Source organism: Dipodomys merriami, unplaced genomic scaffold, assembly GCF_024711535.1.
Source record: "Dipodomys merriami isolate MVZ:Mamm:240054 unplaced genomic scaffold, mDipMer1.0.p SCAF_56, whole genome shotgun sequence".
In the NCBI taxonomy this organism is placed as follows: Eukaryota; Metazoa; Chordata; class Mammalia; order Rodentia; family Heteromyidae; genus Dipodomys; species Dipodomys merriami.
Genome location: NW_027206135.1, coordinates 4,256,820 through 4,271,958, shown reverse-complemented (window position 1 = coordinate 4,271,958; position 15,139 = coordinate 4,256,820). Strand labels below are relative to the sequence as shown.

The 15,139-nt window shown below is 45.1% G+C and overlaps 1 protein-coding gene across 1 annotated transcript in view; it reads right to left on the bottom strand.

Moving 5' to 3' along the window:
* Kpna3 (karyopherin subunit alpha 3) overlaps positions 1-5,899 on the bottom strand; it is a 64,359-nt gene extending 58,460 nt beyond the window's left edge. The window contains exon 1 of the mRNA XM_070000164.1: positions 5,698-5,899. Within this exon, the coding sequence (XP_069856265.1) occupies positions 5,698-5,766 (69 nt within the window). The 5' untranslated portion in view covers positions 5,767-5,899. The remainder of the gene's footprint in view (positions 1-5,697) is intronic.
* Between the last annotated feature and the right edge of the window lie 9,240 nt (positions 5,900-15,139).

Sequence of the window (15,139 nt, the reverse complement as noted above, 5' to 3'; positions counted from 1 at the left end):
AAATAATAAAAAAGCAAAAAGAGCTGGAGGGGTAAGACTACCTACCAAGTTGGAGGTACTGAGTTCAAACCCCAGTACTGCCCACAAGTTATTAAGATATAAAAAATCTGATAAAGTAAAAATAAATTCTTATCTTACAGCAGTAGTGTTCTTTGACATCTCCAAATGCAGTTTTTAGACTTGTCACTAAATGGCATCTCAAAGTTCCTACCTTTACTAGTTTCTTGTCAGTCTGTATACTTCAACAGACATATACATATAAAATGTGTTGTACATCCAGTAACCTAACTCAAATAGGTGAACTGAAGGAAAAATATCTTAGGAAAGCATTAGAGAAGAGGAAAGCATTAGAGCCACTAACAGGAAATATGCCACCAAGAAAGAGTACATTGAGAAATTTTTTGCTGCTTCAATTACATTAAAATGATATGGCAGAATTGTGATCTTGGGTTTTCAGAATTGCAACAATGGTATGGAGTCTAAGCAAATAGTTTTCAACTGTGAGCCCCAAACATAATAAAACCATTGAAGAGAAAACTGTACTGATTATTCAACCATCTCAAGTACTTTTTTTTTTTTGAGATAGTCTCACATCATTGCCCAGGTTAGCCTTGAACTCTCAATCTTCCTGCCTCAGCCTCCTGAATTTAGGTATATGATTACACATATACACCATAAAAAACCATTTCAAGTACTTTGTCTGGCACTAAAGCAAGATGGAAAAATAGAACAGGGCCTTGTGAGAAATTATGTGTGGCATGCTAAAGACTCATTTTTGTGTATGTGTGTGCTGAGTCTTGAACTGAGACTTGAACTCAGGGCCTGAGCAAAATCCCTGAACATTTTTTGCTCAGGTAGGCTAGTACATTTGAGCCACAGATACACTTCCAGCTTTTTGGTGGTTAATTAAATATGAGAATCTCACAGACTTTCCTGCCAGGGCTGGCTTCAAACATGATCCTCAGATCTCAGCCCTAAGTATGAGCATAAAAAACACCCAGGCATGAGCACCAGCAGACTTTTTTTTTTTTAAAATCCTGAAGGCAATAGGAAGCATCCTGAACAGCAAAGCAGCATAGAAAGATTTTAGAAAGGCACTAGGGCAAGAAAACACTTTGAAAACAGAAAAACTACACTATTAAATTTGCACAGAAGAGAATGGTAAAGGTTCAATCAGGAGCAGCGGTGACAGGGCTGGTAACAAAGGTACAAATATGAGTGTGTGTGTGTGTGTGTGTGTGTGTGTGTGTGTGTGTGTGTGTGTGTGTCTACCACTTGTGTGTGTGTGTGTGTGTGTGTGTCTACCACTTGAACCACAGAGCCACTTCCAGCTTTTTCTGCTTATGTGGTGCTAAGGAATCAATCCCAGGGCCTTATGCATGCCAGGCAAACATTCTACCACTGAGCCACCATGCCAGCCCCGGTATGACTGACTATGAAAGGTGAAGGAAGAGTGAAGAATCAACAATAAACTTGGAAAGTCAAGTCACAGCCCTTAACCAACAGATATTCCACAAAGAAAAGTTGGAGCAGCTGGGCACCATGGCTCACATAGCTACTCAGGAGGCTGAGATCTGAGGATCATGTTTTGAAGAGAGCCAGGGCAGAAAAGTCCCCATGAGACTCTTATCTCCAATAAACTACTCAAACACAGCCAGAAGTAATATTGTGATTCAAGTGGTTGAGCACTAGCCTTGAACACAAAGAAGCTCAAGGACAGCACCCAGGCCCTGAGTTCAAGACCCAAGACCAGAGAAAGAACAAACAAACAAAAGAAAGAAAGAAAGGAAGAAAGGAAGGAAAGAAAGAAAAGGGAGAGAGAGAAAGGAAGGAAGGAAGGAAGGAAGGAAGGAAGGAAGAAAGAAAGAAAGAAAGAAAGAAAGAAAGAAAGAAAGAAAGAAAGAAAGAAAGAAAGAAAGAAAGGAAGGAAGGAAGGAAGGAAGGAAGGAAGGGAGAGGGAGGGAGAGGGGAGGGAGGGAGGGAAGATAAAAGGAAGAAAGGAGGAAGGAAGGAAGGAAGGAAAAGTTGGAGAGTACTAGTTGGATTTTGAAGAGGAGAAAATACATTTCATCACTAGTATTAGAAACTAAAGTACAGATTTTTAAAATAAAAATCAACTGTCTTTTTGTTAAAAGAATAAACTTTTCAACAGTTAAAAAACGGGCAAATAACTCAGATCTAAGTAGTATTAAGACATTTTTAATAGTAAACTTTTAAAATTACCAAAATAGTAATTTCTATCATAGTCACAATTTTTTTCAATATTTTCTTAAATTATAAATGTTCAGATTATAAACTTTCAAATTATAAACTCCCCTTTAGTGGAGGACAGCAAAGTGAGCAAGAGTTCTGGCTTCAAAGTTATAATGCTCTGACTTAAGTCCTTACTCTGACCCTTACTGTGCTGTGACTTAAGACTAATTACTTAAAGAGTTGCAGGCCTCAAGTTACCTCAACAGTAAATGGGGATAATAATAGTTTGTACTTCACAGACTAATAATACATATAAAGTACTTAGTGGTATATTGCAAATACTCAATAAGTGTTTAGATTTTTTTTAATTACTGTTTAAACTGTCACATCCTTGAGATACACAGGATTAAGAAAAAGAAAAGTTAACTTGAACAAAGTAACCTGAAGGTTTTCAAAATAGTCCTTAAGCAGAGTATTTCTATTCCACATACTTTCCTAGAAGTACATTTGAAAAGTTTTAAGTGTATTTTGTGAAAAGGAGCAAACTTAAGAATCAATCCCAGGGCCAGGGGACAAGAGGATCTTGGATCGAGGCCAGCAAGGGCAAAGTTTGCTGGAGTCCCAATATGAAAAACTAAGAACTGAAAGGCACTAGGATAACCCCAGGTTATCTACTATTCACATCTCTAATGCCTTTTCTTTTTCTCTCCCTCTTCTTCTCTCTGTCCCTCAATCTTAGCAGTCCCCCCTATTATACCTAGACTCCTCAATTAGCTGAAGGGAAGAGAAAGAGTCAGGCAGGGCCTGCTTATACCCACTCATCTATTAGGCAGCAACCAGGACATCTCACCAGACAACTAACTTCCAAGATAGTATAGTTTCATGAATTTTCAGCCAGGCACCAGTGGCTTATGCATGAAATCCTAGGTATTCAGGAGGCTAAGATCTGAGGATCCCAGTTCAAAGCCAGTCAGGCAGGGAAGTTGATGAAACTCTCTCCAATTAGTACCAAAAAGCTAGAAATGAAGCTGTGGCTCAAAGTGGTAGAGCACTAGCCTTGATCAAAAATCTCTGGGACAGCACCCAGACCCTGAGTTCAAGCCCCAGGACCAGCACCCAAAAAAAAAAAAAAAAAAGCCTCTATCAAAACACTTATTGGTGTTCTGAATTGCAGCTATCACCCCCATTGGACTGTAAACTCCTTGAGGTTGAATCTTATTCCAAGACGTTAACACTATTATACCTTCAACAGACAATTAGTTAATTCTCATACCCTCTGCATGTCATATGCAGACTACAAAAGCACTGAGATACTACATCTAAACTATTTTCATCTGTTAAGTGAATATAATGCCCTAACTCATAAGATTTAAGGTTTCATGAGGCTCTTAATACAGTATAATACCTGACACAAAGAACTGCCATCTGAATATGTACTATTTTATGTCTTAAGTTACCCTAATGTATCCTGGGAAATGTAATATATAACCAATATCAGGCTGATGGCTTAGCAACCATACTTTTTCAAGCATAAAGAAGTCACCAGTAGCAAGGCACCAGTGGCTCACGCCTGTAATCTTAGCTATTCAGGAGGCTGAGATCAGAGGATCACAGTTCAAAGCCAGCCTGAGAGTCTTAACTCTTGAGACTTTTCTCTCCAATAAACAAGAAAACCAGAAGTGGTGCTGTGGCTCAAGTGGTACATCGCTAGCATTGAGCTGAAGAACTCGGGGACAGCGCCCAGACTCAGAGTTCAAACCCCAGGACTGGAAAAAAAAAAAGTCACTAGTTACCTTCTGATAGGCAGCAAGTATTTGCTATGTACCTATTATATGTAGAAGTCATTGCCAGGTACCACTAAGCTTCCCCCAGAGCACAACGTTAGAGGTAAATAAGTAGAAAAAAAAAACCCTCCTATATTAATATCCATGAAAGAAAGTTACATTTTGTCTAATCAGTGTGTATTCTCCAAACTGTATAAATTTTGCTTATGAGTAAGCTTAAATTACCAGTGTAGAAGGGAAGAGCCCAATATTAACTCATCATCAAATGGAGCAAGAACAGAAGGCAGTTACTATCCCTAAATTTCACTTTGCTCATAAATATTTCTTACACAGACAGGTGACCTTTATTTGTCTTACTCAATTGGGAATTCCACAGATATTCCCCTAAGATTTTCCCAATTAGCATTTCATTTTGTAGTTCTGAAAAATGGCCCGAGTTTGTCTATTTCTCCACAAGACAAAACGCTATTTACCCCACATCTGGGATAAAAGACTGGATAAAATAAACAGTAGTCGCACAGTAAAACACAGTTCTATAGAACTGTAAATGATATCACCTGGTATTAGAAAAGGAGACCTTGGACTTAAAAACCATTTTCCCCCTTTCAAATTCAGAGGTCACAGTCCCAGGGAAGTTCATGGATTATACTACATTGCTTTTAGTAGCTGCAGAGAGACCTCTAGCGCTACCTCAATAAGCCGAGTTTGCAAATAGTAGCTGCTAATGTCACCTTAATGAGACAATGGCAACATGCTGAGTAGCAACGAACTGAGTGACCACAATGAATGTTTACAGTTTGCTACCACTGGAAAACCTAGCAGCCTGGTGCATGAGGGACGTTACCAGGACGTGGGAATCTTATGTACGGTTGATTTGCAGCCCAAGAAATGATTATCCGATCACAGTCCCACTCCAAGGAGGGCTAAGAAATTCCGTCCTAAGAGCGGAGGTCGAAACAATCTCTTTCCGAAACCCTCAACACAATAGACGGTAAACTATTGTCCACCTTCAGCTCGCTCCGAGCGGCAGCAGGAACACGAGTCTACGCTGGAACAGCCCAGCACGACCCGTCCAAAGCATACCACTGGAATACAAGAAGATGGTCTTGGCGCATCCTACCCTCCCCCATCCACCACCCTCAAACAAGTCAGTTACCCGGCTGGTCCCCACCCCCCTCTGCGGGCTGCCACCGCCCGCCTGGGCCCCGCTCTCAGAAGGTAGGCGCGGGAGAGCAGAGCCCGGGCTCCATGTGCGGCTGCGGAGGGAGGCGCCGAGGGAGCCGCGCCGGGCGGGAGGTTGCACCGGCTGCGATCGCGAGCAGCGGTCAGTCCTTCGGTGGTGCGGTCGGTGGCCCGGGGCGGCAGCATCCCCCCCCCCCCCGCCCGCCCGCCCGCCCGCCCGCGCGGCCCCGGCCCGCGGACCCCGCCTCAAGCTCCACATCCCTTCCTCGCCAACACCAGGCCGCGCCCGCGTGACGGGGCCGAAAGCCCCGGCATTTCCCGGTCCCCGCGCCGGCAAGCCCCGGAGTGGGGCTGCAGCCCGGCCTTCGCATCCCGCCGTCCGCACCGGCCAGCCCCGGGGCCACGGTGACCGGAGGCGGCGGCCAACTCCGACTGACCGCAAGCCGGCGAGAACCAGCCCGGCGCTGGCCCCCCGCCCCTCCCCGCCGCCGGCGAGCCGGCGCGGCCGGGCGCGCCCAGACCGCGGAAGCACACTCACTTCCACATCGCGGCCCTTGTTCTTGAAGCTCTTGATGCGGTGGTTCTCCAAGCTAGGGTTCTCGGCCATGGCTGCGCGCGGCTCCGGCGGCGGCTACTCCTGCGGCTGCGGCGAGTCTCGGCGCGGGAGGGGGGGGGGGGGCCGTGAGGGAAGGGGGGAGGGGGAGCACGTTCCGTGACGCCTCCGAGCGCGAGGTGGCAGCAGAGCCAGGGGAGGCGCCGGCCCACGGGCGGGGCCGGCCGGGCGGGGACGGCGCGGAGCCGGTGTGCGCCCGGGGAAGCAGGGGAGGACGCGGAGCCGGAGGCGGCGAGCGGTCCGGCTGCTCGCCCGGCTGATTCTTGTGACGACCCTCCCCCCCCACCCCCCCGTAAGGCCTCCCCTTCAGGGCCACAAGTCACGTGCCAGAAATGGATGTAGCGGCTTTTACGGCCCCCCTCCCTCCCTCCCTCCCTTTCCCGGCTTGGACTCGGATCGACAGGCAACAACTACACTTCCCAGAGTGCCAGTCGTTTTCCACGCCCAGAGAAAGCGAAGAGCATGCCGGGATCGCGGTGCGCGCGCTTTCTGCGCGGCGCCCACCGAGGGCTGGGTGGTGCGAGGCCCCGCCTCTGGGCGGAGAAGAAGGCGGGGCTTCCTCGGAGACGGCTTCTCGCGCCTATCCAGATCGACGGGCGGGACAGAAGGCGGGGTTTCCTACGAGACGGCCTTTTGCGCCTATCCGGGTGGACGGGCGGGGCTCTTTAGAGGAGCACTTCGTTCTCTGTTGCTTGGAAAATTAGAAGGAGAACGGCGGCGCGTGCTTTGCTCTTTCGCTTCTTTGGGGTCTCCTCAAATAGCAGCCACCCTCAAGCACTGTTCCTTTGCTGTGCTTCGGTTTTATAAATAGCATGTATTTCCACTCCACATGTACATGTGTGTGATAAGCGTGTCTGTGCATGTGGTGCCTCTCTTCTCTGCCCTGGAATTTTATCTGTAGTTGTAGGAAGGGGTTGCCATTCAGCATGTCAGTTTTCCAGTACAATACATCTTAATAATACCCTTTTCATCCTTCTTCCCCATTTTCCATTAAATATTGAATATTATGAATGCATTCTCCCTCACACTCTAGTGCCTGAAGTTCGGTGCCTTTTCCCCAACCTACATTTCTTGTGCCATTATCACACACAAATCTTTGCCTTCAGGCAACAATTAAGCCCTGGTTCACCGTCTCCCCAGTTTACTGCCTCCCTCTGGGGTCATCAAAGGAATGACCTCAGGAAGTTTGGGAAGCTAACATTAATAGCTATTTCCTGGGCAGGTGGGCTGCGTTTGATTATATGGGAGATCATTCAGTTTCAGTATCCATGGCAGTTTGAAGCTTATATGTGGTGCTATATTACATATAGTTTAAATGTGCTGAGGTCAAAGGTTGGGTAGAAAGATATTGTAAGGATTGAATTAGTTAAGGCAATTTTTAAAAGAGCCCAAGGTCCCATAGTTAAGAATTCCAAGACCAGACACTGGTGGCTCACACCTGTAATCCTAGCTACTCAGGAGGCTGAGATCTGAAGATCCATGTTCAAAGCCAGCCAGGGCAAGAAAGACCGAGAGCTCTTATCTCCCGTAAACCACTCAGAAGACCAGAAGTGGTGCTGTGGCTCAAGTGGTAGAAAGCAAGCTGAAGAGCTGAGGGACAGCACCCAGGCCTAGAGTTCAAGCCCCAGGACCTACCAAAAAAAAAAAAAAAAAAATTCTAAGACCTTGAATATCCAGACTATGGTCACTGATATGGGTTGTGTGAGTAGTGGCTTGTAAAAATAGGCCCATTTAAAGAAGTCCAGACCATTGTAGGATTACAGACATGAGCCATTTTTATTTTCATTGCCTTTAAATGTTGTTACATTTTATAATGGGCTTCAGTGGGCTGGTCCAATTAAGTCCTCAATGTGCCACACTTGATTCTACTCTACTCATTCAATGCGGGTTTTGTTTGTTTTTGGCCAGTCCTGGGCCTTGAACTCTGGGCCTAGGCACTATCCCTGAGCTTTTGTGTTAAAGGCTAATAACGCTCTACTATTTGAGCCACAGCTCCACTTCCTGGCCTTTCTTGCCTGGGCTGCTTCAAACTTCCATCCTCAGATCTCAGATAGGAATGAGCCACAGGCACCCAACTTGAAGGAAATTAAAAAAAAAAAAAAATCCCTCCTGATGTACAATAAATCCATTGGGTCAACTCTTTGTTCTTCAGAAGACAGAATTTTTGTGTTTGCCATTCTCTTTGATTAAGTATGAGAGGAATTTCCAGCTCATTGCTCAATTTCCTTTATAATTTAGTAAGTATTCTTTTGCCAGAGTGCAGTATCCCCTTCTACTACCTTTCTCTGCCCTCTTCTCCCTCTCTTCTCAGTCTGTCTGTCTCTGTCTCTCTGTGTCTCTGTCTCTGTCTCTCTCTTTGATGCTGTACTGAGGCTTAAACTCAAGGCCTTGAGGCTTTGAACTCTTGTTTGGCTTTTCGCTCAGGGCTGGCATTCTGCCACATGAAGCATATTTCTGCTTCCTCTACCACTTCTTTATATTTTTATTTGTTTTATTGTTATGAAGGTGACATACATAGGGGTTACAGTAACCTAAGTTAGGTAATAAGTATGTTTCTTTTTGGACAATGTCACCTCTTCCCTCTCACCCAATTTTTTCCTTCCATTCCCACCCACAAGTTGTATAGTTCATTTTCACTATAAATGTGTGAGTGCCAATGTTGCATTTGTATACTTTTGGTCCCTCCATTTCTGTGCCACCTTACCACTTCTCTTGACTACTTGCTATCACTAAATTCTTAAGTGTCTTTCATTCTTTCTTTCTCTCTTTTTTTCTTTTTAGGTGGTACTGGGGAGTTTGAACTTGGGGGTGCTGCCTGCAAGTGGGATTTTGTTGAGCCATGCCTCCAGTCCTGTTTTTCATTGATTATTTGTACATAGGATCTCTCTTCCCCCTTCCCCGCCCCCCACCCCTGCCCGCCTTGGGTATGTGCTTAAGCTTATATGCACCTACTTTGAGGCTTCCCATCATCCCTGGGATCACAGGTACAGTGGTAGAGTCCAGCTTCTCTCCATATTGACAGTCTCACAGATTTCTCCTCAGGCTGACCTAGAACTGAAATCCTCGCATTCTTAGTTTCCCCACATTAGTTGGGATGACAGGCATATACCACTATGCCCAACTATGGGTTGAGAAAGGGTCTTAGGAACTTTCATACCCTGGGTTAGCCCCAAACATTGTTCCTTTCATTCTCAGCCTCCCAAGTAACCAAGATTATAGGCCAGAGCCACCGACCTACTAACAAATGTTTTAAGTCTTTCATCACAATTTTTTTACATATTTATAAGCATTTATTGTGTGTCACTGATTGTACTAATACTAGGATCCTTTTCTTTTCTTTTTTTGGTCAGATATGGGGCTTGAACTCTGGGCCTTGTCCCTCAGCTCTTCAGCTCAAGGCTAGCGCTCTACCACTTGAGCCACAGTGCCACTTCCCGTTTTTGGTGGTCTTTATTGGAGGTAAGTGTCTCATGGACTTTCCTGCCCAGGCTGGCTTTGAACCACAATCCTCAGATCTCAGCCTTCTGAGTAGCTAGGATTACAGGTGTGAGCCACCGGTACCAGGCTCTAGGATCCTTTTTTTAAAAAACAAGGTATCTTGAATCCCTTCTTCACACCCCTTGTGTTTACCAAAGGAGAAAGACAATAAAACATGTAATCACCCATGAGAATAATCACCAGAGAATAAGCCAGGCAAGGTGCTTCAAGCCTGTAATCCTAGTTATTTTGGCCAGTAGATATTGGGGGATTGTACTGATATCAGGGATTGTAGTTTGGGGCCAGATTGGAATAACAGCTCTTGAGACTCCAGCTAAACCAATGGCTGGGCATGGGCATGGTGATGTATATCTGTTATTCCAGTTACAGGGGATGCACAAATGTCTGTTTATAGTGGCATCATCCCTCATCCCCAGTGACACACAGAATCCTAAATAGGAAGATCATAGCCTAAGCATAAAGCAAGACCCCACCTTAAAAATAACCCCCTGCGAAGGGGCTAGAAGCATTGTCCAAATGGTAGAGACCTGCCACACAAGTGTGAGATCCTTTATCTCCAGGAATTGACCTCCACCAAAGCCTCAATGTGTTTCTTGTAATGGTTAACAGCTTTCTCCTGCTCTTTTGCCTGCCAGTGAACATCATCCTTTCCCTGGGTCCAGTTCTCAAGCACATTTTGAGTAACCATCACATACTGAGCAGTGTATTCATCAGGCCTAGGTTTGAGGAACAGGGAAGCAGAAGAGACCCTATTCTTTCTCTGACTCCCTATTCACCTTCCCTGGTGACTTGGAGTCATGCTTCTGTTTGGCAACATTGCCCACGGTGACAGAGCAAATTCAAATAAGCTAATTTCCTTTCTTAAAAGTACCCCCTTGGCTGGGAAGGTGGCTCAGTGGTAGTGCTTGTCTTGCATGCATGAGACCCTGGGTTCGATTCCTCAGCACCACATAAGCAGAAAAAGCTGGAAGTGGCACTGTGGCTCAAGTGGTAGAGCGCTCGCCTTGAGCTGAATTGCTGAGGGACAGTGCCCAAGCCCCACAACCAACAACAACAAAAAAATTGCTCCTAGCTAGGTGCTGATAGCTCATGCCTATAATCTTAGCTACTCAGGAGGCTGAGAGCTAAGGATTGCAGTAAAAAGCTAGCAGGAGCAGGAAAGCCTATGAGACTCTTATCTCCAATTAACCACCAGAAAACTAGAAATGGCTCTGTGGCTCAAGAGGGAGAGCATTCTCCTTGAGCTGAAGAGCTCAGGGATAGTGCCCAGGCCCAGAGTTCAAGCCCCACCACCTGGGGGGGGGGAGGGGAAGAGTTCCCCTTAGCATACCCAGTGCTGTGGGCATGACATAACCATAAAGATAACCCTACTTTTACTTCCTGCTGCACTCAACCCCATCTGATTACCATGTTAACTCACCACTCCATGTTTTTCTCCCTATACCATCCACAAGACCATCTTTTTGCCTCCAATGCAGTCTCCATACCGTCTCCATTTCCTCCACAGCAATCTGACTCACTTCACATTGACAATGTATTAATAAATCTTTAAGTAAAATGGGACACTAGAAGTTTTATGAATGTTTTTCCTAAATTCTATGAGTCTTTTGACTTTGAGGTCTATCTCCCTCTTAAAACCTGCAGTTGAAATGATTTTGACTTGAATAAAAAATTTATTTTATTTTTTATGGTACTGGGGGTTGAACTCATGGTCTCACATTTGCATGGCAGGTGCTCTACCACATGAGCTGTGCTTCCAACCAACCCCTTCTTGCATTGCATATATTCAAGGTAGGGTCATGATTTATGTCTTGATTATGCGCTAACAGCTATCTAATATTATACAGGAAGGCTTCATAGATTCCAACCTATCCCCTGTCCTCTGCCCACTGCCCAATGGGACTTTCAAAGCAGAGAATATCAAAACTCCTCCTTATAGGGAGGTCCAAAAATACCTTTACTTTTACTTCTCTTTTTTTTTTTTTTTTTTTTTGTCGGTTGTGGGGCTTGAACTCTGGGCCAGGGCGCTGTCCCTCAGCTCTTCAGCTCAAGGCTAGCACTCTACCACTTGAGCCACAGTGACATTTCCTGTTTTCTGGTGGTTTATTGGAGATAAGAGTCTCATGGTCTTTCCTGCCCGAGCTGACTTTGAACTGCGATCCTCAGATCTCAGCCTCCTGAGTAGGTAGGATTACAGGCATGAGCCACCGGCGCCAGGCCACTTTTAATTCTCATACATAGTCCTCAAGCTAAGAATCACTACATTTTGCATATGTAAAAAACATTCAGAGCTGGGGGCCAGTGGCTCATGCCCATAATCCTAGCTACTCAAGAAGTTGGGGATTGTGGTTCAAAGCCAGACCAGGCAGGAAAGTCCATGAGCTTCTTTTTGGGGGGTTAGTCATGGGGCCTGAACGCTGGGCCTGCTTAGCTCTTCAGCTCAAGGCTAGCACTCTACCGCTTGAGTCACAGTGACACTTCTGGCTTTTTCTGCTTTTTCTGAGGAATCAAACCCAGGACGTCATGCATGCAAGGCAAGCACTGTACCCCTGAGCCACCTTCGCAGCCCCTCCATGAGACACTTATCTCCAGTTAATCACCAGAAAACTGGAAGTGGCACTGTGGCTCAAGTGGTAGAGCGCTCACCTTGAGCTGAAGAGCCCAAGGACAGTGCCCAGGCCCAGAATTCAAGCCCCATGACAGATTTAAAAAAAAAAAAAAATTCAGGAGACACAGGAAATGACTCTCAGAGTCCATTAACTACTAGATTGTAGCTCAGAGCCTGTCCCCAGGGTTGCAAGTCTTTGCAATAGAACAACAAATCCGAACCCAGTGAGCTAACAAAGACAGAAGGGCTTAAAATTCTCCACCAGAAAAACAGCTTCTTATTTTCCTGTCATGGGGCTTGAACTCAGGGCCTGGGCAGTCTCTGCGCTTCTTTGGCTCAAGGCTAGTGCTCTACCACTTGAGCCATAGCTCTATTTCAAGCTATTGTTGAGGAATTGAACTCAGGGCTTCATGCATGCTAGGCAAGCACTTTGCCACTGAGCCACATTCCCAGCTCAAAAACAGCTTCTTGACCCTCTAATAGTAACTGAAAGCCAGCCTTAGATTTTTAAGGAGCGCTACAATTTCTGTCTTTTTTTTGTTTGTTTGTTTTTGTTTTTTTGGCCGGTCCTGAGACTTGAACTCTGTGCTTGGGCAGCTCAAGGCAAGCGCTCTACCACTTGAGCTACAGCGCCACTTCCAGTTTTCTAGTGGTTTATTAGAGATAAGAGTCTGATGGATGTTCCTGCCCAGACTGGCTTTGAACCGTGATCCTCAGATCTCAGCCTCCTGTGTAGCTAGGATTACAGGCATGTCCTTGATTGAAGTGGGAAGATGAAGTCAGAAGCCATCAGCACTTAGCCACTGACATACGCTTGTGTTGAGGCATCTGAATGAATAGGCACTCGCTGCAAAGAGCTGGTCACCCAGCCCTTACAAGAGGCCTGGAGGTCCTCAGCCCCAGACATTTAGGAGGATGAGCTAAGGTCTTGCTCCCAGGACATGAAGCTGAATAATTGGGTATTTTTTGCCTAGTGTGGTAAATGCTATTATAGACGTGTGACTTGAGGTTTTGAACATACTTGTGGGCTGAGGGACAGTGAAGGTGGTGTTAGGAAAGTCCCTGCGTGAGGTCAGCCTGGATTTCAGGACAGTGCGGTCACTTAGGTTCAAAACAAGGACCCTGAGTCATGAGAAAAGAGCTAGATAGAATTTAATAGACCCATTAAACAAGGCAGAAAACTGGGAATGCTGGAAAGATGAATTTTCATCTTTCATAATAGTTTACAGAAAAATATTGTGTGTGTGTGTGTGTGTGTGTGTGTGTGTGTGTGTGTGTGTTAGTACTGGGGCATCAACTCAGGGCTGGGCATTGTCTTTTAGCTTTTTCACTTAAGGCTGGCTCTACTACTTAAACTAGATCTCCACTTCCAGCTTTTTTTCCCTTCCTTCCCTCCTGCCTTCCTTCCTTCCTTCCTTCTTTCTTTTCTTTTCTATTCTTTTTATGGTTAAAAGGCCTAGGTTTCATCCCCAGCACCACAAAAGGCAAAAAAACCAAAACCAAAAAACCAAATCAAATTTTTAAAAATCAACAAAAGTAGTAATGAATATTATATGACCTGTCAATAGGACAGAATCTTTCCTACAAAGTCCAAACTGTCCAGAACTCTACAACACATTATTGAAATTGAAATCAAGACTTCATTGAAGTTTCTGTAAGTAAGTATTTATTTGAAGAATCTGGATTTAATAAGTTTTACCACCCTGGTCATCTGTTTATACTATAATTTTCTGTAACTTAGGTTTCATAATGAAACAAACAACACAGAGTCTGGAACCTGCTACTCAAAGAGTTATCTGAGTCCTGATTATTGAATGAATGTCCTAGGAAATGAATGTGCTAGGCAGGGCACTGGTGGCTCATGCCTATAATCCTAGCTATTCAGGAGGATAAGATCTAAGGAACTTAATTTGAAGCCAACCTGGGTAAGTTGGTGAGACATTTTTCTCCAAATAATCAAAAGCTGGAAATGGAAGTAAGGCTCAAGTAAAATTGTAGATATTTGGGAAGTGGAAATTAGGAGCAGCTAGGTTCAAGACACACGAGGCAGAAGTTCACAGCCCTCAACTCAACCAATACAAAGCTGGTCAAAGTAGTGATATTGGTCATCCCAGCTACAGTAGAAGTATGAGTAGAAGGATCAACGTTCAGGCTGGCCTTGGGGATTGGAGGATATAAGACCCTAATGAAAAATAAGAAAAAGGTAAAGGTGCTGGGCAGCAGTAGCTCACACCTGTAATCCTAACTACTCAGGAGGCTGAGATCTGAAGATCAAAGTTTGAAGTTAGCCTAGGCAGGAAAGTCCATCAGACTCCAGTTAATCACACACACACACACACACACACATACAAGCTGGAAGTGGAGCTCTCAAGTGGTAGGTCTCTAAGTCTTGAGCTCAGGAGCAGTGCCCAGGCTCTGAGTTCAATCCCAGCATCAGCACACACACACACACACACACACACACACACACACACACACACACACAAAATGTCTGGTGACATGGCTCAAGGGGATAAAGTACATAGCAGATTCAAGGCCCTAAATTCAAACCTCAATCCAGAAAGAGTGAGAGAGAGAAAGGGATGCATATTCTTCATAATCTACTGCAATTGAGCCAGATCCTGTGGCTATTTGTATGCACATTAAGTTTGAGATGCTTGCTGCTCACAGTAGACACCTCTCTCTAGCAGCCTCTTTTCTATCATACAAAATGTTCTAAGAGTCTCTGAAAATCAAACACAAGCAGCAAGTCTTCTTGTGGGCTGCAAAAGACTAATTTTATATCAAGCAACTGAAGTTTGCTTTTAACTGAGTTTAACTTAATTAATTTATTTTTCATAGATTTTAGGAGGATTTGTGGTGATATAAGAAAGGGAGGAACGTGGAGCTCTGCCTTGAAGTGGTAAAGCCTTAGCCTTGAGCAGAAGAGCTCAGGGATGGCTCCTACGCCCTGAGTGCAATCCCCCAAAAAAACAAACAATGGTCAAATTCTTTGCTGGGTGCCAGTGGCTCATCTGTAATCCTAGCTACTCAGGGGGCTGAGAACTGAGGCTAATGGTTCGAAGTCAGCCTAGGCAGAAAAGTCCCCATGAGACTCTTATCTCTGGTTAACCACTCAAAATCCCGAAGTGGTGCTGTGGCTCAAAGTGGTAGAGCACTAGCCTTGAGCATAAGAGCTTAGGGACAGCACCCAGACCCTGAGTTCAAGTCCCATGACTGACAGACAAAAAAAAAAAAAAAAAGAAAGAAAGAAAGAAAAGA